The sequence below is a fragment of the Carcharhinus amblyrhynchos genome, chromosome 8 (assembly GCF_965287045.1).
Source record: "Carcharhinus amblyrhynchos chromosome 8, sCarAmb.v2.hapA, whole genome shotgun sequence".
Lineage (NCBI taxonomy): Eukaryota > Metazoa > Chordata > Chondrichthyes > Carcharhiniformes > Carcharhinidae > Carcharhinus > Carcharhinus amblyrhynchos.
The window spans coordinates 34450159-34474491 of NC_137331.1; the positions used below are offsets into that span (position 1 = coordinate 34450159).

Genomic DNA, 24333 nt, shown 5'->3' on the forward strand with positions numbered 1-24333 from the left:
GAGCTGTTGAAAGAGCAGTAAATCAGTAAGGGCAGGTTAAGACAGCCAAATGGTATGAAATGGGATCCAATCAACAACAGTTGGGTGTGAGTAGGGGTTTAGAGGCTAATAAGGAGAGCACTGGTATATTCGTCTCTGGAGGTGGCAATTGCTTGCGAGGTTTTCAGTGACTATGGGCTGAAACTGAATAGGAAATAACAGATGGATGTTGGGGAGGAGATGGTGCTGCAAGAATCTGGAACCGCAAAACTGGTCAAAACAAACCTTATGGTGGAAGCAATTCAGGCAAATTGTCGGGTTTGCATGGAATTTAAATAAGCATGATCTCAATCAGCGAGTTATTTGATCTTTATCCGTCATTCCAAATGCTTTTATACATGCCAAAATGTAGCTTATTTAGATTTCCACAAAGCATTTAAGGAGGTTCCTCATGAACATCTGTAACTAACTTACAGGACTGGTAAAGAAAATGGTTAAAAATGCAGCCATTCCATTTACTAGAGTGGAAATGTTCATTTGAATCCTAAATGTTTCCTTCATGCTTTCAGTCCCCATTAAATTACATGGATACTGAAGCCAGCACAAACTTAGCCAAGTTTGATACTGGCACAAAAATTGGCAGAAAAGGAGAAACAGGGGAGGCAATGTGAGATTTTTATGCAAATTTAGGCAGTGTATGTTCTTGAGCAGATAAAATGAAATGAGTGGCATAGCGGTCAGCACTGTTGCCTCATAGCATCAGGGACCTGGGTTCAATTCCAGGTCTGTGTGCCTTTCCTCTGGGTTCTCCGCTTTCCTCCCACAGTCCGAAAAACGTGCTTAGATTAGGTATATCAGCCATGCTAAATTCTTCCTTAGTGGAACTCGCTGCGCAAAGAGGCAATTATCTGTGTGGTGCTAGTCGATCCTCATTGAATGCTGTTCATTGCCACAATTTATAAGTTGCATGCAATGGGAAATTAGCTAAACTGCTCCTTTCTGATCTGCCAGTGCTTCCCCCCCATTCTTAAGAGAATGACCATCTTACTGTTTAGTTTGCTATGAACATATTCAAAGATTACATTTATCCTTCAATTTGCTGCTGTAATTTTCTCCATTTTTCTAATTATCCCTGTCACGAATATTTTAAAATTGTCTTTGTATTCTCTATGCTTCTAGATTTATTAAAGTTTTGCATATCGTGGTAAGCACCCAGCGTTGATGAGTTTGTGGTGCTGCATTGTTAACGTGGATTAATCAGAGTGTCAGGATATAAAATTAAATGTTTTTCGTTTAGTCTTCATTTCAAATATCATAAACTAAAGGCACAGGTGGGGAAGGAGCATCCATGGTTTCGGCAAATTGCCGGAATGTATTATCTGCCGAGTGTATACATCCTGACACATACGTATTGGTTGCAGGTTTGTCCTTGTGACAATTTGATTTATCCAGATTCATGTTTAGAATGGCTCTGTAGCTATGCTTAATTTCTAATTCGCTCTTTACATATGCAGCTGTTGGCATCGCCTTGCCCTCACCCCCCCCCCCTCCCCAAAACCAGGAAAGTAATCGACCCTCATAATCTGTCAGTGTTACTTATAACTATCCATGTTGATTGAGGCATGTGTCACAGTGGTCTAGAACAACTCACACTTACCGTTCTGGAACTGAGAGGGGAAGTGATGTCTTCCCGAGGCTTGTGGTGAAAGATCTCTGCAGTCATAAACTCTATGGCTGTGAGTAACGTGATTAGTGTAGTCAGATCTTTGTTGGTCGGCATGGGCATGTTGGGCCGAATGGCCGCCATCTATGTTGCAGATGTCTATGAATCTGAGAATTTCCTCCCCTGAATCTGGACAGAATTCGACAGGCTCTGGTTGCCGGGAAGCCAGTGAAGAATTCACCTTCTGACCCCCCCCCCCACCCCCCGAGATTTTCACGGGGTGGGCAGTCATTAGGAGTTCTCTAATGCTGATTGGCTGCAACCTGGTGACACTGAAACAGTTTTATTTAATTCCAACACATGAAAGCTTGGAAAAGAAGGTGCTGAGCAATAATAAGATTTTAGTAAGCAACCTTTTCTTATCATATCCCTGTCTCAACTCTCCATTTGCCCTGGTCGCTTTGGAGATGAAGATCCTCTGATTTTATTCTGACATGGACGGCAGTCACAGAAAATGTGTGACAGGGGCCAAAATGTGGCCTGTTGCCCCTGTGTTTTGTTATCATTACTGCACCAACCTCCATCCACCCCTCCCAATCCAGTGGCCACCAGCTGGGTGGCAGACTCACCTCTGGGGTCATTAAGGTCTCGACTGAAGATCATGCAGTACCAGGGGTGAGCTTGCAACTCTGAATCAAACTCGCTCCTCAACTCCTGCCTCAAGCGGGAAAGTCCAGCTCCATGATGTTTAATGATTGTGACAAAATTCTCCAATTGGAAGAGATGAGGAGAATCCCAACAATTCTACCAGAGAGTTCATTGCTGGAACACCAGACAAGTAAATCAAGGATGAAGGGGAATAACTGTGAAGATTATATCAAAACTCTCACAAAAAATCTTCAGCTGGGATCAAAACCTTTCATGGATAATCGTGGGGCAGGAGTTGGATTGGAGGATGAAGTACTCTCACAGGCAGAAACAGGTGTGAAAGTTAACAGAACCTCCATTGTGACATTGAGCAGAATTCTCTGACCTTTCACCTCCCTGCCACCATTGCAAGCAAGAATAGAGAAGTTGGTGCTCAGCCAAATCTCCATTCATTGCAATGGCAGCAGAGAAAGCTAACTGCAGGCAAGGTCAGAGAATTCGGCCCATTGTGTTTTGAACATACCTGTTTCTTTTTTTTGTAATATAAACATGCCTTCCCCAACATCTGTTGATCTTGTGTCTTGTTGATAATGTGTACCTTCATGCACCGCGCCAACAATGTAAAATCAATTTAAAACCCTCAGAATGGAAAGCGGAATGCTCCAAATTTAGTAATGAAAGAAAAGTCTGGTGTGTAAACTTTAAAATCGCTACAGTGCTTTGCAATAAGTGTGGCGTATCTGCATTAAATGTTTATGCATTATCAAAAACAAACAGAAAAAAATCCATGGTAAGTTCCTGAGTTAAAAGGAGTAATGCTTGCACACAAGGAAATGAAATTTTTTCAGACGGTAGAATCCATACTGTGCAGAAGGAGGCCATTCGACCCATCGAGTCTACATCGAATTTCTGACAGAGCATTCCATCCAGGCCCTATCACTGCAATCCCACATATTTGCCCAGCTAATCTCCCTAACCTTCATATCTTTGGACATGAAGGGATCATATAGCATAGCCAATTCATCAAACTTGGACATCTTTTGGACTGTGGGAGGAAACCGGAGCACCCAGAGGAACCCACAAAGAACATAAGAACATAAGAACACAGACACAGGGAGAACGTGCAAACTCCACACTGACAATGATCGGTGGATAGAATTGAACCCGGGTCCCTGGCACTGTGAGGCAGCAGTGCTAACCATTGTGTCACCGTGCGCCTGAAAAAACTTAAGTTTAAAGTTTTAAAAAAGAAGGGCTTTCCTCTTCTTGACATTAAGATTTTCCAAAATGCTTTATGGCCAATTCTGAAACGTGGTCACTGTGGCATTGATTATTTCATCCACATACTAATTTCTTTTATATTTTCTCTTATCTAGGACGACGAGAGGGTGAGTGATATTCCATGTATCTTGGGAGCAAATTCTTAGCGATTCTTTAATGGCTGATTTTACTCCTTGAACAAAAAGTGATTTTTACTAAAACCCCTTCATTTAATTTTGGGAAGTGTCCATCCAACAGAACAGTCCCCAAGGCAGTTTGCACATGCCCAGCAGGCCCACCTGGATTGCGTGGCATTCCTGGACGAAAGGTGAGTTTACAATTTAGTACGAATATCGGGCAAGTGTAACCACTTAGAATGGCACAAGAATCGCACATTCAAAATTGGTGCATAGTACTGGCAAAATATTCAACAATAGGGATATGAACTTAAAATTATTGTTCTCTTGTTCAACAGTTAAGACATTATTATAGTGCAACAGTAGCACTCTGAATTTGGGATTTTATATACTTACATGGTGCATGTCATTCTCAACTTTTTCCTGAGCTATATGAAGATAGTCAACTTCCAATATTTAACATTGTCTACTCTTTTTTTGCTAAAAAAAAACTTGCGTCTCACATTAGCATTTCTCTGTTTGCAAGGAGGAAAGTTGTCATCAAAGTGCGAGTGTTTGGATCCCTTTCCTGAAAGCCAAAGGTTAACAAGGAACTAAATGGATGGGAAATTCCTTAGAGCCATTTCAATTCCACATATAGTGTAGTGGAAATTAACACCCCTACTCCCAGTCCCCTGCCACCCTTTCTGAGCTAACAGGGGTGTAGAGCCATACAGCGCAGTGTGTTGGGGTTCACTAATCTATGTGCTTTGTTTCTTCCAATAGGGGCATAAGGGAGAACCTGGCAAACCAGGAAAATCAGGAATGAATGGTGTGCCTGTGAGTATTATTCCATTTCCAAGATCATCTCTGTATGTTTATAGGATGTGTGATCAGTACGTAGGGCTGGATTTTACATTCCCTGCCCGCGGGTTTGAAGAGAGGAGGTGGTATTCCTGCTGCCTACCTGTCCACCATTGCCCAGTCTGAAATGTTATGGGTGATGGCACAGAGGTCTGGATGCCTGTCCACATTTGAACCTCTTGAGTCCCTTAAATGGTCAATCAATGACTACTTAAAGCCTTAATTCTGCTCCTGCCAGTATTTTACCTGTAACGGGAGGATTGTTTGTGATCATAGAATCCCTACAGTGCAAAAGGAGGCCATTGAGCCCATTGAGTTTGCACTGATGTTTTAACCAGGCCCAGGGGTCTACTTTGCAAGTCCCCTGAGGCCATTGGAGGGCACCCTCCACTGCTTTAATCCTTCCCCTTGACCTTCTGAATCCAAATCTCCCACCCCTCTCACCAGGCCTCTGCTAAACTGCCTGTCTCCCAATGAGTTCCTTGGTGTGGTGGCTATCTGATTGGCCAGCAGCTCTCTAAAGCTGGACTTCCTCTGGAGGAAGGGGCAGAGGTCTTACCTTAAGGCAATTAATGATGCTCCCAGTTTTCAATTACCGTGGATTGTTCCACCATGACCTTTTAGCGCGGGAAATGGGAACCGCAGAGCCCTCTGAAACAGCTCATAGTCTGTGCTTTTCTGTAATACATTGTTACCTAGTGATAAAACATGGAGTTGGATAATATTGTGAGCCAACATATACATTTCCTTTTCTGTTTCCTCCATTTGACTGAACGTTTCCCTGTTAATCCCCTTGGATATGACATTATCATGGATGCAATACTCATCACAACACCTCTACAAACAGGTGATGAACCATTCTCCCAGCTTACGCAGGGAACTGAATTCTATTTATATCTTATTGAAAACAATGATCCTTTTCAAGTGCATGTCCAACTTTGACTTGAATGCTCTGCCTGGAAGAGTGGTGGAAACAGGTTCAATTGAGGCATTCCAGAGGACATTAGATGATTACTTGAATAGAAACAATGTGCAGGAGCACAGGGAAAAGTCAGAGGAATGGCACTAAGTGCATTCCCGTTTGGAGAGCCAGTGCAGACATGATGGACCAAATGGCCTCCTTCTGCACCGTAACAGTTCTGTGAATCACAAGATGGCACAGTGATTAGCACTGCTGTCTCCCAATGCCAGGGACCCGTGTTCAATTCTGGCCTCCAGTCACTGTCTGTGTGGAATGTGCATGTTATCCCCATACCTGTGTGAGTTTCTCCCGGGTGCTCTGGTTTCCTCCCATGCTCCAAAGAAATGTGGGTTAGGTTGATTGGCCATGGTGTATTGTCTCTTAGTGTTGGGGTTATTCGAATAGGGCCTGGGTGGGATTGTGGCCAGTACAGACTCAATGAGCCGAATGGCCTCCATCTGCACTGCAGGGATTCTATGAAATATTAACCCACTCAAAGAACAAAAACAGCCCGGGAAACAGGCCCTTTGGCCCAACCTGCGCTGCCATCTCAACACCACCAGTCCCCCTCTCCCCCCACGACCCTTGCCTAATGTTTTATGGCCATCCAGATTGAGGGAAACTGATTTAGGGACAATTTATTCCTGCCAATCAGCCTAACAGCACATCTTTGGGGTGTGGGAGGAAACCGGAGCACCCGGAGAAAACTCACGCAAGCACGGGGAGAATGCGCAAACTCCCACAGACACCGGCCCAAATCCATGTGTCTGCACAGCAATCAGTGATAGTTACTGAGCTGTTGTCTTGCCCAGTATCTGGTCCAGTTTAGGCACACACTAACGACATGAAGCACTAGGCCAATCTCGAACAACCAAGAGCAGCCCCAGTACGACCCATCGCATGTATGCCCCTCGTTGGACACGAGGCAGACCGACTTATAACCTGTGAATGAAAAGGGAAAAAAAGACATTATTATTATACCATATCCATTTACCTTACCAGGGACGCCCCAATGCTAATGACCCTTATTTAAAACAATCTCCTATATCCACCCATCTCCAACCCAGTCATGTGCCTGTCTAAGTTACTCTTAAATGACTCTAGCGTGTTTGCCTCCACCACCTTACTTGGCAGAGCATTCCATACCCCCACTACCCTCTGAGTGAAAAACCTCCCTCTAATATCTGTGTTGTACCTCTCCCCCCTCACCTTAAGTCCATGGCCCCTTGACCTAGGTGTCTCTATCATAGGAAATAGCTTACCTCTGTTTACTCTATCTATACCCTTCATAATCTTGTATACCTCTATTAGATCCCCCCTCAGTCGGCGTCTTTCAAGGGAAAAGAGCCCCAATTTCTTCAATCTTTCCTCATACCCCAGTCCTTCCATACCAGGCAACATCCTGGTAGACCTCCTCTGCACTCTCTCCAGAGTCTCCACGTCCTTCTGGTAGTAAGGCGACCAGAACTGGACACAGTACTCTAAATGTGGCCTAACCAACGTTCTGTACAACTGCAACGTTAGACTCCAGCTCTTATATTCTATACCCCTTCCTATAAAGGCTAACATACCATAGGCTTTCTTCACCACACTCTCCACTTGCAATGCCACCTTCAAAGACTTGTGCACTTGCACCCCCAGGTCTCACTGCGATTCTATACTCATTACGGGCTTACCCTTTACCATATAACTCCCCCCTACATTATTCCGGCCAAAATGCATCGCCTCACATTTATCTGGATTAAACTCCATTTGCCATGTTTCTGCCCAATCAACCAGCCTATCAATATCCCGCTGTATTGCCAGACACTGCTCCTCACTGCCCGCCATTTTGGTGTCATCAGCAAATTTGCTGATCACACCACCTACTCCCTCTTCCAAATCATTTATATACACTGCAAGAGAAGAGGTCCCAGTACTGAGCCCTGCAGCACACCACTAGTGACACTCGAGGACAAAGTGTGAATCATTTCCTGAAAGACATCCAAATGTAATAAAACCTGTGACTCTGACATTATAATGATGGCAGGAAAAGCCTGTGATGATGCATTTAACTAGATTCCCTTAGGATAAATCTGGAACAAATATTAATAAAGGGCTGAAGGAATAGATGGGGGCAAATTCTCTCCATTAACACCAGGATTAGCTGTTCATTTGAGCGTCGTTTCTTAGTCTATCTGGACTACAGCTGTAATCTGATCTAGTTACATTTTTTTAAACCTGGAGGGTAAGTTTATTTATTAGTCACAGGTAGGCTTACATTAACTCTGCAGTGAAGTTACTGTGAAAATCCCCCAGTCGTCACACTCCAGCGCCTGTTCTGGTACACTGAGGGAGAATTTAGCATGGCCAATGCACCTAACCAGCACGTCTTTCAGACTGTGGGAGGAAACCGGAGGAGACTCATGCAGACTCCACAAGTGACCAAACTCAGGAATCAAACCCGGGTCTCTTGCGTTGTGAGGCAGCAGTACTAACCACTTGCCAATGTGATGACATAAATTTAAGGTTTGATTTCCAGTAGGCAGTGACACTTTTAATACACTATTATTGTCTTCCAAAGTGCTGTTGTTTTGAATATTGCTTTATACGGCATAGATTTAATAAAGTCATTTAAAAATGTCATTTGCCCTGTATGCATTATTTTTAAAAAAAGCTTTCTTTATCTTTCTGTGCATGAAGCAAAGTGGTTATTTTCATCCAATTACTTAGTGTAATACATCCCACTCTAATGGTTTTGTGGCCCCAGTGATTCATTTCCTTATATTGTGAAACATTATCTGCCAGTGTGCCCACCAAGTGCACTTTGATGTCTGCTGATCACTTGCTCTTTATGTGAATCCACAGCCCAGTAGGCTACAGAGGGGATTATGCCCTTGCATCTAAATTAAGCAGAACTGAAAGAAAAGTCTTGTCTTTCCACCATGAATGGCTTATATTGTTATAATCTTTATGTTCCTTTGCTTTACACCCAGTACTGTTGATGGTTGATGGTGCAAGAGTGCTGAAAGGTCCCGTCTTCTGAGGATAATTAAGAATATGATGCAAGAATGTGAACAAGTTATTGCATTAATGGAGCAATGTTAACTGCCTGAGTTATTTCTGTTGTGCTGTAAAGGGTCCAAAGTTTTTTCTTCTAAATCGTGCCGTCCAAAAGAGTCTTGAATAAGAGCCAAAAGTGAAATGATACAAAATTGGAGATGTTTATCTTAGTTTTGTCCCCTCATCACTGTACAAAGAGGTGTAGGGTGGAATTTTCCCATAGCGGGTTTGGTGACGGGCAGGAGGAGAGGATCTAGTGAGAGTCAGAAACCCGCCAGTGTAGAATCACTGTTGTAATTCTCCCATTGGTGGGCCAGTCATCCTGCTGGCTGGTGGCCTGAATGCCATTTGCATTGCAGGTCAGCACAGTGGTTAGCACTGCTGCCTCATAGTACCAGGGAACTGGGTTTGATTCTGGCCTTCGGTCACGGTCTGTGCAGAGTCTGCACATTCTTTTTGTGTCTGCATGGGTTTCCTCCAGGTGCTCCCACAATCCAGAGATGTGCAGGTTAGGTGGATTGTCCATGCTAAGTTGCTGCTTAGTGTTGCATGATGTGTAGGTTAGATAGATTAGCTATGGGAAATGTGTGGGTTTATGGGAATAGGGCAGGGGAGAGGGCCTGGGTAAAATGCTCCATCAGAGAGTCGGTGCAGATTCAATGCGCCAAATGGCGGCTTCTACACTGTAGGAATTCTTTAATTCTGTGATCTGCATCTCATGAATGCTCATTAAAACAGCTAAAGTTTCACAGCCAAACTAACAGTTTTGGCATGTAGTCGCTGTTATAATCTAGGAATCGCAGCAGCCAATTTATGCACAGCAAGCTCCCAGAAGCAGTATTGCAATCTTGACCAGATAATCTGTTCTTGTGATGTTGGCTGAGGGATGAATTTTGGCCAGGACTCTGGGAATAGTTTCCAAATAGTTTCCTGGAATCTTTTACATCCATTAGACAGAGTAGGTGTTTAACACCTCATCAATAAGAAATATCTCTGACATGCCATGCACTCTACCCAGTGAAATGTCAGCCTAGATTTTACATGTTCAAACCCGAAAACCAAAACTTTGTGACTTGGAAGTGGGAGTGCCACCCACTGAGCCACAGCTGACATGCTTAACCTGCAAACAGGCAGAGAGAGAGAACACTGCCAGGAGCTGTAGACCACAAAGCAAGAAGGCAGTGACGGTCATGCTGGAGCTGGTGTGCCCCCGGTTGTGAGGTCCTGAAGAAGAGGGTGCTAGTGGAAGGACCCCAAGAATCTCATACTGTGGAGAATAGCAGGAACATTAGGATTCAAAGTGAATTCCTGGAAGCTGTGTCACACTATGGTTTGATCCTGGAAGAAAGGAAGGAACCCTCAAGCTCCTGAAAAGTACAGGTTGGAAATAATGATAGAACAGGGAGTTACTCATCAAGATGTTTAGGCTGAAAGAATAAAGGTTTTCTGAAATGTATTGTTAAGTTTAGTAGTAGTTCCACCTCTGACAGTGCAGTTTTGTGCTCAAGCCTTGGAATAGGACTTGAATCTGGGGCCTTATGTTTCAGAGGTGTGGATGCAATCTACAGAACCACAACTAACATACATGCTAAGAATATTTTCTACACAGCAATGGCAATCCATGTAGTGTATCTTTAACTTGTGTTTCATCTTTAAGGGACAACCTGGTGAGCAGGGTATTCCAGGTATTCCTGGTTCTCGAGGCACACAGGTATGAAATTATATCTTGTTTCTACTGCTAGAAAAACAAAGTACTGCCAATGCTGGAAATCTGAAAGAGAGTTGCATGGGGCTGAAATGTTAGCTCTGTTTCTCTCTCTGCGGATGCTGCCAGACTTGCTGGGTTTATCCAGCGGTTTCTGTTCTATTGCTTTCTGAAGTGGCAATCTTACTGTCAGATGATAATGTTTTGTGCTGGCCCTCTTGCCCTACCCTTTCACACCACTCATCAATTTCTACACCACGTTTCTAGACCCTGCCGTCCCTTTTCCAACTATGAGTTAATCCAATCCTTTTCAAACCCTGGCATGATTTTATGTTCTGCCAGCCCTGATTGGTAATCTGTTCCATAACTCCATCTATCTTGGAATGAAAACACTATGGCCTAAATGTCCTAATTTCTTTTGATATGTTTAATGTCTGTGGACATTTGCATCATGTTTGAACTATGCTAGTTTTAGGCTAGTGTGACCGAAAACTGACTTTCCTCTTCGTTTTCCATGAGGTCTTGTATTTTCCATCATAGATGTTTACAGCGTGGAAGTAGGCCTGTCGGCCCAACTTATCCATGCTGCCCAGGTTTTACCAGTAATCTAGTCCCAATTGTCTGCATTCGACCTGAATCCTTGATTTGGCCTAACCCTTGAGGGTAGCACAGTGCCAGGGTCCCAGGTTCAATTCCAGCCTCAGGTCACTATCTATCTGTGTGGAGTCTGCACGTTCTCTCTGTGCCTGTGTGGGTTTCTTCTGGGTGCTCCAGTTTAATCTCTCAGTCCAAAGATGTGCGGGTTAGGTGGAATGCTCATTCTAAATTAACCCTAGCGTCAGGGGGATTAGCAGAGTAAATGCTTGGGGTTGCAGAAACAAGGCCTGGGTGTGATTGTGGTCGGTACAGACTCAATGGGCCGAACAGCCTCTTTCTGTATTGTATGGATTCTATGATATCCCTGTATACCCATCGTACCCATAGAACTACCTAAATGATTTTTAAAACACAAAATTGTGTTTGCCCCTACGTCTGGCAGCTCGTTCTAGACACTCACCACCCTTTGAGTGAAAAAAGAGGACCTCTGGATCCTTCTGTATCTCTCCTCTCTCACCTTAAACCTATGCCTCTAGTTTCAGGCTCGCCTACCTTTGGGAAAAGATAGCGATGATCTAACTGATCTATGTCCCTTATTATTTCATAGCTGTCTGTAAGGTCACCCTTAAGTCTCCTGCGCTGCAGGGAAAAAAGCCCCAGTCTATCCAGCCTCTCCTTATAACTCAAGCCATCAGATCCTGGTAGCCTTCTAGTAAATCTTTTCTGTACTCTTTCTAGTTTAATAATATCCTTTCTATATTAGGGTGACCAGAGCTGTGTACAGTATTCCAAGTGTGGCCTTACCAATGTCTTGTACAACTTCAGCAAGACATCCCAACTCCTGTATTCAATGTTTTGACCAATGAAACCACATATACTGAATGCCTTTTTCATCACCCTGTCCATTTGTGACTCTACTTTCAAGGCGTTATGAACATGAGCCTGTATCTGAAGCTCTCTTTGTTCTATAACTCTCCCAGTGCCCTACCATTAACTGAATAAGTCTTGTCCTGGTTCAACATACCAAATGCATCACCTTGCATTTATCTAAATTAAACTGCCACTTGTTAGCCCACTAGCCCAATTGATCAAGATCTCTTTGTAATCCTAGATAATCTTCATTGTTCACCATGCCACCAATCTTGGTGTCATCTGCAAACTTACTAACCATGCCTCCTAAATTCTTATCTAAATCATTAATATAAATGACAAATAACAGTGGACTCAGTAGTGATCCTTGAGGCACAATGCTGATCCAGTTTGAAAAACAACCCTCTCCAACCGCCCTCAGCCTTCTGTATCCAATTGGCTACCTTCCCCTGGATCCAGTGAGATTTAATCTTATGCAACAGCCTACCATGCGATACCTTGTCAAAGACCTTGCTAAAATCCATGTAGACAATGTTGACTGCATTGCCCTTATCTACCTTTTTGGTTACCCCTTCAAAAAATTCAAGAAATTCATGAGACATGATTTTCCACTCTCAAAGTCATGCTGACTATTCCTAATCAGTCCTTGCATCTCTAAATGCCAGAATACTTTCTAATAACTTATCCACTACAGACATTAGGCTCATTGGTCTGTAGTTTCCAGGTTTTCCCCTGCAGCCCTTCTTAAACAAAGGCACAACATTTGCTACCTTCCAATATTCAGGCATCTCATCCATTCAGGAAACTCATCCACACTTCTCTTAAACGGTGCAATCGGACTGAAGAAGTCCACCTCCAATGAATCATTTTCCAATGAAATTTTTCATAGCTTCATTCTAATTTTAAACTGGTGTCTCCTCGTTATGTATCCCTAATCAACGGAAATCATCCTTCTGTATTTACTCTATCAATATCTTTCATAATTTAAAATAAACTTAACTAAACCTCCTCTTAGCCGCATCTGCTGCAATGGAAGTAGTCCGTGTTCCTCAAGTTTTCCTTCATAACTACGGTTCCCATTCCCAGATATTATCTCGATAAATTTACTCCCTCGGCTTCATGCCCTTTCTGTAATGGAGCAGTTAAAACTACCATTCTCCAACTGGCCTAGCCAAAATTTTTGTACAAATGTATAATTTCTTATTTTCTATTTAAAGTCCCTTACTCTATGTATAAAATCCAAAATGACAATTGCCGCTTTCTTTGTTTCTCTAATACAGTACGGTGGGAGTGACTCTGAGCCTGCGCTGTCTGCCTGTGGGAATGGGAGCGTGCAGTCAAAATCCAGAGAGAGCAATTTGCATTTTCAAGTTCCAATCTTCCCACCCCCTCGCCGGTGAAGTGGAATAAAATGTGCTGAACTGCCGTAGAAACTCCATTTTAATACTTTAGCATGTCATTAGCAAGCATGCTTTCCAAGAACCCCCCCCCCAACAATTTTACTAATCCCCATTTTAACTTCAGATTTCCAGCATCTGCTTTGTTTTGCTTTTGTTTCTGATCTGTAAGGCTGCATTATTTCCAAGCATGTTGTGTAACAGTCTATGGAATATCTTCGAAAAATCTATATAATTTCCTTTTAGCTATTGATTGGTCACTTATTCAAAAGAATTCTATTAACCTTAAGTAAACATGACTTGTCTTTTGCAATTCCTGTTCTCCTTGCAGGTAGCAAAGTTCCAGAGTCATGGATTGTCCTTTTATAGTTCCGTCCTCAATGTTGAGTGGTCAACCAAAGGGTTCATACTCTGAACTCAATAATTGAATGCCTTTTTTGTAATGCAGAGGCACAAAGCTAACACATTACTCCAAATGCAACCTCTCCAAGGCCAGATAGAACTTTATAACCTCCTTGATTTGGAAAAAGACTGTGATGTGTAAAATGGAAACATGTTATGCCTTTTGAACTACATAACCTACTTGTAATTCTTTCTAAAACATGTAATTTTCTTCCCATTCAGGGTCTGCCTGGTTTGCCTGGATCTCCAGGGCAGTCTGGACCAAAAGGAGACACGGTAATATTCCTGTTTACATGCCTGGACCAACAAAATCAGTTTGCAACTGTGTGTGATGAAGTTTCTTATTCAGTATAATGGAAGTGCTGATACTAAAGAGGGAGCTTCATTGAGGCCCTCCTGTAAAAATCACATTGGGAGTTTGGGGTGAATTTTATCACCCTGCCCGCCACGGGAATAGAAGAGGGTGAGGGGCAGACCATGGAAAGGTCCATTGATCTTAGGAGGGATTTTCCGTTTTCAGGGCGAACAAGGCCAGAAAATAACACCATAGAAACAAGAAGGAGTAGGCCATTCTGCTCTTTGAGCCTGCTGCGCCATTCATTTTGTTCATGGCTGATCTTCAAATTCAATATCCTAATTCCCCGCTCTTCTCCCATTATCCCTTGATCCCTTTAACTCCAAGAGCTATATCAAGCTTCTTCTTGAAATCGCACAACATTTTGTCCTTAACTACTTGCTGTGGTTGTGAACTCCACAGATTCACCATGCTCTGGGTGAAGAAATTCTCCTCACCTCAGTCCTAAAAGGACTTTATTCTCAAATAATAACTCCTAGTTCTGGACACCCCCATCATCAGGAACATCCTTTCTGAATCTACCCTGTCTAATCCTGTTAGAATTTTATAAGTTTCTATGAGATCCCCTCTCACTTTTCTAAACCCTAATGAATACAATTCTAACTGACTTAATTTCTCCTCATTTGACAGACCTGTCATTCCAGGAATCAGCCTGGTAAACCTTCGCTGAACTCCCTCTATAGTAAGGACATCCTTCCTCAGATAAAGACACCAAAATTGCACACAATACTCCTGGTGTGGCCTCACCAATGCCCTATACAATTTGCAGTAAACATCTCTATTCCTGTAATCAAATTCTCCTGCTATTGAATGCCAATATACTATTTGCCGCCTTTACTGCCTGCTGTACCTGCATGCTTACATTCAGTGACTGATGCACGAGGACACCAAGCTCTCGCTGAGTATTCACCTCTCTCAATTTACATTCATTCAAGTAATAATCACTGAAATGATTTATCAATAACTTGAACATCTATTTAATATTTTGCTGATTCATGTTGACATTTTAAAAACACAATGACATCACAAAACCATCCTTGCCGCCTTTCTCGCAGAGTACATTACATTCGATCATAGGGCAGCATGGTGGCACAGTGGTTAGCACTGCTGCCTCACAGCTCCAGGGACCTGGGTTCGAATCCTGGCTTGGGTGACTGTGCGGAGTGTGCACGTTCTCCCCGTGTCTGTGTGGGTTTCCTCCAGGTGGTCAGGTTTCCTCCCACAGTCCAGAAATGTATGGGTTAGGTGGATTGGCTGTGCAAAATTGTCCCTTTATTGTCAGGAGGACTAGCTGGGGTAAATGCATGGGGTTAGGGAGATAGGGCCTGGGTGGGTTTGTGGTCAGTGCAGACTTGATGGACTGAATGGCCTCCTTCTACAAAATATTTATAGGATCAAGAGGAACCAGAGAACTGTAGGATTCTATGATTCTGTACGAGCAAGGCCATTCGTCCCTCAAGCCTGCTCCACCATTCTATAAGATGGTGGCTGATATGATTGTAACTTCAATCCTACATCCCTGCCTATCCCCGGATAATCTTTCACCCCCTCGCTTATTAAGAATCTATCTAGCTCTGTCTTAAAGATGTTCAAAACTCTGGGTGGACTTTGCCAGTTTTTTTCTTGAAGTGCTGGCTCAGGCAAGCAGTGTTGAGCACACCAGCTGCACTGCCAACTTTTCTCACTGTATTTTCCAGCATTCAGGGAAAAAAAACATGCCACATGTCCCGCACCATTGCGCTGGCGGGGTGGAATCTTTCTGAGCTTGCCCAGTAACATTGGCGTTCCGGAGATCAGGGCACCACCTTTAATGGTTACCCAGAGCTCCAGCACTAACAATTAATGCATAGAGCACTCCACACACACACAGAATACCACACCCCCATGCCCCATATCTACAGACATGGGGGAACCCCCTCCTACATACGTGGAGAACACCATGCCCTCATGGCCCTATAGCTACAGACACAGGGGGAACCCCTTCTTACACAAGGAGAACACCACACCCCTATGGCCCCATACCTACAGACACGGGGAACCCCCCACCCCCCCCCCCCCTCACATACACGGGGGAACACACCCCCTCTCTTACAGACATGGGGGATCTCCTCTCTCTTACAGACACAGGGAACACCCCCCCTCTCTTACTGACACAGGGAACAGCTCCCCCTTACAGACATGGGGAACACCAACCCCTCTGCAATGAACACAGATGACCGCCCCTATAGAATTCCTCCACGGGAATCTGTCCCCCGGTACAGCTCTCAGCACTGCCCTCCATCACCCCAAGTAGTTCCGGGGCAGTGCCAGTGTACTGCCAGGGCATGTCCCTCTCCCTTTCAAGGACTGTCCATTCCTGTGCACCTCTGGCAGTATCTCTTCACCTGCTTCATATTGCTACAAAGCTGATGTAAACCTTGCCAACGTAATGTTAAGATGTGGGGGGAACGATGCAGCAGGGAAGCCCACTAATGGAACTTAAATATATTTAAATTAAGTTCTCAATCTTCCTCATTACTTCAATGGTGGGGGCAGGGTGAGAGGAGGGGAACAAAGCCTCTTGAGAGATTGCCTGGAGGCTGTAAACTGACTTTTTATTGCCTGAAGAACACTAGTTCAGAATGCTTCATTTCAACCTTAATCCACATTTCCCAACTGAGAGAGTCTGCAACCCTTGGCTTTATAAACACCTAAAAATTGAAATTGAAATACAACTTTCAAATAAAGCTCATTGCCAACTCTGTTCCAGGAAAAGTCCCACGCTGAGAGTCAATCATACTCCAGGGTAATTTCTTCAGGATCATGTCAACAGTTTAGCAAGTAAAATTCGGACAAATCTAAAAGGCAAAATTCACAGTCGATCTGAATTTGCAATGAGTGCTCTTGATGAATTTGAATCATCAACTCCCTACAGTGCAGAAGGAGGCCATTCGGCCCATTGAGCCTGTACTCGCAACAATCCCACCCAGGCCTTAACTCCACATATTTACCCTGCTAGTCCCTCTGATGCATAGGTTAATTTAGCATGGCCAATCCACCTGACCTGCACATCTTTGGACTGTGGGAGGAAACCCATGCAGACATGGGGAGAATGTGCAAACGGCACATCGCTTTAATCACTCAAAAAAAAAACATATTTTAAAAATCACGGCCGTGTTTCATTCTATCTTTCAGGGTGAAAATGGACAACGTGGATTCCCGGGGGCAGAAGGGCCTTCGGGTCCTCAGGTTGTATGTTAACACATTTAATCACACTTCCATTTGTGTTAAAATGCGAAATATTAATTTCTGTTTCCTCTGCCATGTTTTTTCGAAAGGGGCCGGAAGGGCCACCTGGACGACCAGGGCTACCAGGGGTCCTTGGGAAAAAGGTACGTAGTCTCAGCGACCTTCCCCAATGAATGTTTAGGCCTTGCAATAATAATGCAATAATAATAATAAACATTGGAATGATGTTCAGACATGTGATTCTCAATTCCAGGGGCTCACTGTCTCTGGACTTGTTGCAGCAAATGGACAACTAACTACCTGTCCAAAATGGACAACAAAAACCTTGGATGGAATTTTATTGCCTCACCCTGCCCATCAATGGGTGGAGAGAGCCAGTAAAATCCCCTGATTTCTTGGCCCTTGGGATTTTACGACACCCAGATTTCTGGCGCGGAAATGGGCGAGAGTCTGAATGATTTATTTAAATATATTTAAATATTCATTTACATGTGTTAAGTGAGACCGGTCTGTGCTCACTTGCCTTTATAGCCTCGCCAAGAGAGGCTCTCTCCAGTGAGGAAAACACCTGCTCGGCATGAACAGGGAACAATCCTGTTGGTCTCGTCAGTGTAACTTGAGGCCTCTCAGATAGACCAAGGGCAAGGGGGTGCCCCTTGGGCACTGGCACCTTGGTACTGCCGGCCCGGCACCTTGGCACACCCGGCACCTTAGCACTGCCGGCCTGGCACCTTGGCACTGCCCATCTTCTGTACTTGGATGTATTCATTCTAGAAACAGAATAGGGTCAGCATTGGACCAACTTAATTGGCATTATGTTCTGCGCTGCCAACTTATGGTGACAGATTGCTGGAGGGGAGGTGATTGCCTAATGGTATTATTGCCAGATTACTGATCCGGAAACTCAGCTAATGTTTTGGGAGCCCAAGTTCAAATCCCACCACAGCAGATGGTGGAATTTAAATTCAGGTTTTAAAAATTGGAATTAGGAATCTCTGGCCATGAAACCATTGTCGATTGTTGGAAAAACCCATCTGGTTCACCATTTTCTTATAGGGAAGGAAAGCTGCCATCTTTACTTGGTCTGGCCTAAATGTGACTCCAGAGCCATGTGGTTGGCTTTCAGCTGCCCTTCTGAAATGGTCTAGCAAGCCACTCAGTTCAAAAGCAACTCGGGATGGGCAATAAATGCTGGCTAAGCAGTGACAGCCGTGTCCCACGAATGAATAGAAAATAACTCTGATTCTGATGGGCACAGGTTTTGATTGAAACTGATAAAGTTATCAGCAATTATTTGTCAGTTTTGACCATTGTTCATGATGCAAAGTTTATATATGTTTTTAGTATTTCTAGTATTTTGGCAGCCTGACAAATAGGCTAGCAGAGCAGGAATTCCAGATATTGGGCAACTGTTACATTAACCCTCTGCTTTGAAATCCGAATGAAGACAAAGGAATTCTTTCCTGATTAAATGTAGCCAATAGGTAACAAACGTAAGGCTGTTTTCCCTTCAATCAGCTACCCCATCAGAGCAAGACCAAGTGCACTGGTTCCCTGACTGGAATTGGTTCCTCCTCCAACCCAGCTTCCTGTCCCCCTCCATCCCCTCCCCCAATTCAGCTGCTGGTCCCTCACTCGCAGGCCTTCTTCCTGGGCCAAACAATCCAGCTGTGTCTCAGTCCTGTGGTTGGGGAGATAACATAAACAGTGCTAATTGCCAAGTTGTGGCAGTTGACATTCATCGAGCTATCTTCCTCCTGGAAGTAAGGTTGGGCACGTACAGCAAACAAAATGTATTCCAGGTGTCCAGCTAGGGCTAAGTCAAACAAAATGGCTGCCAGCTGGCCAGAATTTCAAACAGAAATATAAATACATTTTGTGCCTTTTATGATTTTAAAAATAAGATGGGTGGATGATCCAACACACAGACATTTTGGCTCTTGATTACGGTCATAGTTCAAAAAGGGCCACAGGCTTTTCTCTCTGTTAGAGAGACAGAGAGACAATTGCTTATAAATAGCTTGAGGGGTAGCACCCTGCAAGAGTGGGGCAAGGTAAGGAATCAGGCCTCCATTAACTATTACCCAATGCCCCAAGATTTTCTGGAGCTGGTCTAACATCCCGCTGTAGTCATGGGACTATGGAGGGGCATCTTACAGTGTGCATTATTAGTTAGACTTCATCATGTGCCCCTTCAGCTTAAATATTTTTGTCCTGGTGAGTAGCTGGCAGTGTGAGCTAATATCCTATGCATCTCTTTTCTCAGTGAATGATAGACCCAATGGTCTGTGGTACGATGACCATGAAGGCCTACCCGTGGGTTTTGTGGAGTGCGAGCTGCCTTATTAAGTGAGTGGAGGCTTGCTCAATGGGAAACTGCCAGCAAAAGTGGGAGGGGGGGGTCGTTGAGGGCATATTTAAATTTGCAACTTTACCCAGACTGGAGCTGTCAGTCCCGAGGTGACAATCGTAAGCCGTGGGAGCGGCCTGTTCCTTTGGTGCACAATTAAAGGTGTTGGGAAATGGGCATATGGCTGAATTATTCTAATCTATCTCCCTCACCATTCAGATTTAAGGGTTGAGAAAGGAACCAGAGGAACACTGAAGAAAGAGGGTAAATTCATATCCAAAATGGTCTAGTAAAATTTTTTTTATATTAAGTCATTTGTGGGACATGGGCATCGCCGGTTGGCCAGCATTTATTACCCATGTCTAGTTGTCTTTGGAGGAGAATTTAGAGTGAACTACACTGCTGTGGCTTTGGTGTCACATGTAGGCCTATGAATGGGATGCTTTCTCTATGAATAGTATGCTTTGTCTGTATAGCACACAAGAAACAAAACTTTTCACTGTATGCTAATATATGTGGCAATAATAAATCAAATCAAAGGCCAGGCTGGGTAAGGACAGCAGATTTCCTTCCTTAAAGGACATTAGTGAACCTGATGGGTTTTTCCAACAGGCAACAATGGTTTCATGGTCATCGGTAGAATTCCAGGTATTTTTTATTGAATTTGAATTCAAATTCCACTCTCTGCTGTGGTCCCCAGGACATTAGCTGAGTCTCTGAGTTAATAATTGTGATAATACCACTAAGCCATTGAGGGAGCGAAATATCAGATTAAAAGTGAGGCGGGGGAGTCAGAAAGAAATAAAATAAATAAAGTTAAATTTTACAGGTAAAATTATTTAGATCACTAAAAGTTTGAATCTACCACGAGGAATGAGGCTGAGCCATTTAAGTAATTCCCTTCCTGGGCTGGCGAGGTGGATTGGCATTACGTCGAGCATTCGCACATCATTAAATAAAGTACTCACACTGTTTAAGTGCGAGCTCTAACTCACTGCAGTGAGTTTAATGGGCAATTTAACAGCCACACTTAGCAAGTACTTAATGATGGGAGGTGGGTGGTGTGCTCTCTATTTGCCCAGGGTAAGCAGTGCAGCAACATAAATCAGTTTGCAGCACATGGCATTACTTTTCCCCCTTGAACTTGTTGGCCAATTTGTGCATTAATTAGGCTGTGTGTCGTGAACCTGCCATTATTTTTTCCAGCAACAGTGGACTCATTATCACATGAAGAAAAATTAAGATGATTGGCTACAGAGCTGGTGTAATTTGTGTAATAATACTTGGACTTTTCCATCCAACTCTAAATCCTCAATCTTGCATAGAGTTACAAGCCCAGTGGGAGCTAGCTGGCTCTTGTACTGTACTCGCACCCAGATTGCCATCATTCTACTTTTCAAGTGGGCGGGAGTGCTGTTTATTCACTAATTTCACTAATAAACATGCATAAAATCACCGCTGCCTATTCTCGCTGGTGAAAGCTTTACGTAACATAAATCTAGAAACACCACCAAACCAAGGACTGACAGATTTTGTAGTAATTACTGCAGAAAGATAAAAACTGAGTGAATTTATGAAACTCATGATACTCAAAAATGCTTTTTATAAAAATTATTCATAAAATCCTTACAGCGCAGAAGGAGACCATTCAGCCCATTGAGCATACACTGCCAACAATCTCACCCAGACCCTATTCCCTTAACCCCACATATTTACCCTGCTAATTCCCCTGGCACTAAGGGGCAATTTAGCACAGCCAATCCACCAAACCCCCTTATCTTTGGTCAGTGGGAGGAAACCGGAGCATCGGGAGGAAACCCACGCAGACGGAGGGAGGATTTGCAAACTCCACACAGACAGTGATCCAAGGCTGGAATTGAACCCGGGTCTCTGGCACTGTGAGGCAGCAGTGCTAACTACTGTGCCACCATAATACTGTATTACAGCATGTTTTTGATCTATAGTACTATAGAATAAGCCGCCAATTAACTGAATTAGGTAGCGAGTTATCAGAAGGGTCCTGCCCCAGACAGCATTTTAACAGTGGGGGGAAGAGCTGCCACTGTGTGGAGAAACCACCAAGTAAGTGGCAGCAACCTCCTGGCCAGTATGTTCTGGAACTGGGGGCCTGGCAATTTGAAAGAACAAGCAATTTGCTGTTTGGAAACTGAAGGAATCTGATCAATGAACAAAAAGATAAACTAATGTTTATGCTGAAGATGCCAGCTCACAGCCTTCTAATTAAAATCTTGGGCGAGATTTTACGGCCTCACTTGGGTGAGACTGGAAATTCCTGCCCGAGGACAATGGAGATTTCCGTTTTCAGACCTTCACCCGCTCCGATTCCTGTCGGGCAGGATGGTAGAGTTCGGCCTTTATGTCTGGGACACAAACAGAGCAAAATGGGATAGCCCTCACAAAGGCTATGAGGTATTGTCATTGGTCAGAGACCCAGGGTAATGCTTTCAGGTTCAAATCCCACCATGGCGGATAGTGAAATTTGAATTCAATAAAAATCTGGTGTTAAAAGTCAATAACAATTGTCGTAAAAACCCATCTGGTTCATTCATGAAGACCCTTGAGGGAGGAGGTCTGCCGACCTTACTTGTTCTAGTTTACATGTAATTTCAGATCCACAGCAATGTGGCTGACTCTTAAATGCCCTTCTGATAATGGTCTAACAAGCCATTAGGGATGGGGAATAAATGCTGCTCCAGCCAGCGATGCCCACATCTCATCAATGAATTAAACATAAAAGGGCCTGGAATCACATGTGCCATCACCAGCTAACCAGATCATTTAAAGGGTTGTAATATATAGCCCAACCCTAACTGCACTGTTGCATCTTAGTGTAGGTAACATGTGCTAAAAGCCAGCTTGCAACCTTAAAGGGGAGTCTGTTGGGAACCATTGGTTTGATTTATTATTGTCACATGCATTGGGATACAGTGATGAGTATTGTTTCTTGCACACTATACAGACAAAACATGCCGTTCATAGAGTACATAGGGGAGAAGGAAAGGAGAGGGTGCAGAATATAGTGTTCCAGTTACTGATCGGGTGTAGAGAAGGATCAGTTGGTGATAGGTCCATTCAAAAGCCTGATGGCAGCAGGGAAGAAGCTGTTCTTGAGTCTGATAGCATGAAGAAAATTACAGCACAGGAATAGGCCCTTCAGTCTGCACCAACCATGTTCTCCGACTTTTGTAACTTTTTCCCAATGGAAGAAGGTGGAAGAAAATATGTCTGGGGGGCATGGGCTCCTTGACTATACTGGTTGTTGTCCCAGGTCAGTGGAAAATGTAGACAGTGTCAATGGATGGGAGGCTGGTTTGAGTGCTGGACTGAGCTACATTCATGACCCTTTGTGCTTTTTGGGGTCTTGGTCTGGGCAGCAACCATACCAAGCTGTGATGCATCTGGAAACAATAGGTGATTGAGAAAGAGTGCAAAGGAACATTGGTTCTTACACAATTATTGAAAGCAAACAGATCTCCCATAGGAAGAGGGAGCCTATTCTACCATTCACTTAAACATGCTTAATCTCACCTTTGACCCCTACCCTTAATGTCCTTCCTGAACAAAAATAAATTGATCAATCTCAGGTATGAAGCTTTCCAATGATCTAGCCCCAACAACCTTTAGGGGTACGGGTTCTAGATTTCCACCTCGCTTTGCGTGAAGAACTCGTTCTGGATGTCACAATGACCTGCCTATTTCTGAATATATTGGTTAGACTTTTAATCTGGACTCCCCCAGCAGCAGAAATAGTTACTCTCTATCTCCCCATGCTGCTGCCCATGGAAAGCCATGACGGAACAAATCTCCTTCAGTGTGACAACAATGCTGTAGGTACAGGAATGGGAATCTGGGGCTTATAAAGTTTCATCCACTGGCAGAAATAGGCAGGAGTTGTGCCACATAGGTACCCTAAAAAGAGGAAAATCCTACTGGGACATACTCAACAGGCATTTTGTTTAAGTGTATTTTCACATTGGCATTATTTTTTATCTTTTGGAGAATAGTGGGGGAAGGATTCCCGAGCTGATTATCAGCCTATTGAATCACAACCTCCATAGCGGCATGGTGGCACGGTGGTTAGCACTGTTGCCTTACAGTTCCAGGGACCCAAGTTCAATTCCAGCCTCAGGTCCCTTTCTGTGTGGAGTTTGCATGTCCTTCCTGTGCTTGTGTGGGTTTCTTCCGGGTCTCTGATTTCCTCCCACAATCCAAAAACGCACTGGTTAGAGGGATTGGCCATGCTAAATTGTCCCTTAGTATCCCAAGATCTGTAGGTTAGATGGATTAGCCATGATTAAATGTGTGGGCTTTCAGGGATAGGGTGGGGATGAGAGCCTGGGGAAGACACTCTATCAGAGAATCAGTGCAGACTCGATGGGCCAAATGGCCTCTTCTGCACTGTAGGGGCTTCTATGATTCCATGGCCAACAAGTTCTAACAATGGACTTGAAAGCAGAGCTTTTGGTGTAGCAGAAGGAGGCAGTACCATTGTGTCACCAGGCCTCATACAGGTTTGGCATGGATCCTCCTAGTATGGAATGGACTAAACCCTGGCAGAATTGCTGTTCCAATGACCAGTTACAATACTACATGTGTTCAACTCACTTGATTCCATTGTGGAATCTAATTAGAGTCTCTTTTCATCCTGACCCAATATCCCATCCGGCACTTCCACCTCCCGCCCCCTCCCTGTGTTCTACTTTTGGGAGCCACAATCTGCAAATGTTCTTAGTGGCAAGCTCATTTCTCTGTGCTTTTACATAATTGCCAGCTGAAACTCAGGCTCAGTTGCATTCATAACATTCAGTAAGGTTTTAGCCAGACTGAACTGACTATCCAAGGAGAAATGGTGAGTTGTTGGCATGTTCCTTACCT

At 43.8% G+C, this 24333-nt stretch overlaps 1 protein-coding gene across 1 annotated transcript in view; it reads left to right on the forward strand.

Moving 5' to 3' along the window:
- Positions 1–1349: 1349 nt before the first annotated feature.
- The window catches only part of LOC145346939 (uncharacterized), a 99804-nt gene continuing 76820 nt past the window's right edge, over positions 1350–24333 (forward strand). The window contains exons 1-8 of the mRNA XM_080194816.1: positions 1350–1400; positions 3667–3678; positions 3795–3878; positions 4453–4506; positions 10191–10244; positions 13727–13780; positions 17034–17087; positions 17177–17230. Coding sequence (XP_080050942.1) covers positions 1350–1400; positions 3667–3678; positions 3795–3878; positions 4453–4506; positions 10191–10244; positions 13727–13780; positions 17034–17087; positions 17177–17230 — 417 coding nt within the window. The remainder of the gene's footprint in view (positions 1401–3666; positions 3679–3794; positions 3879–4452; positions 4507–10190; positions 10245–13726; positions 13781–17033; positions 17088–17176; positions 17231–24333) is intronic.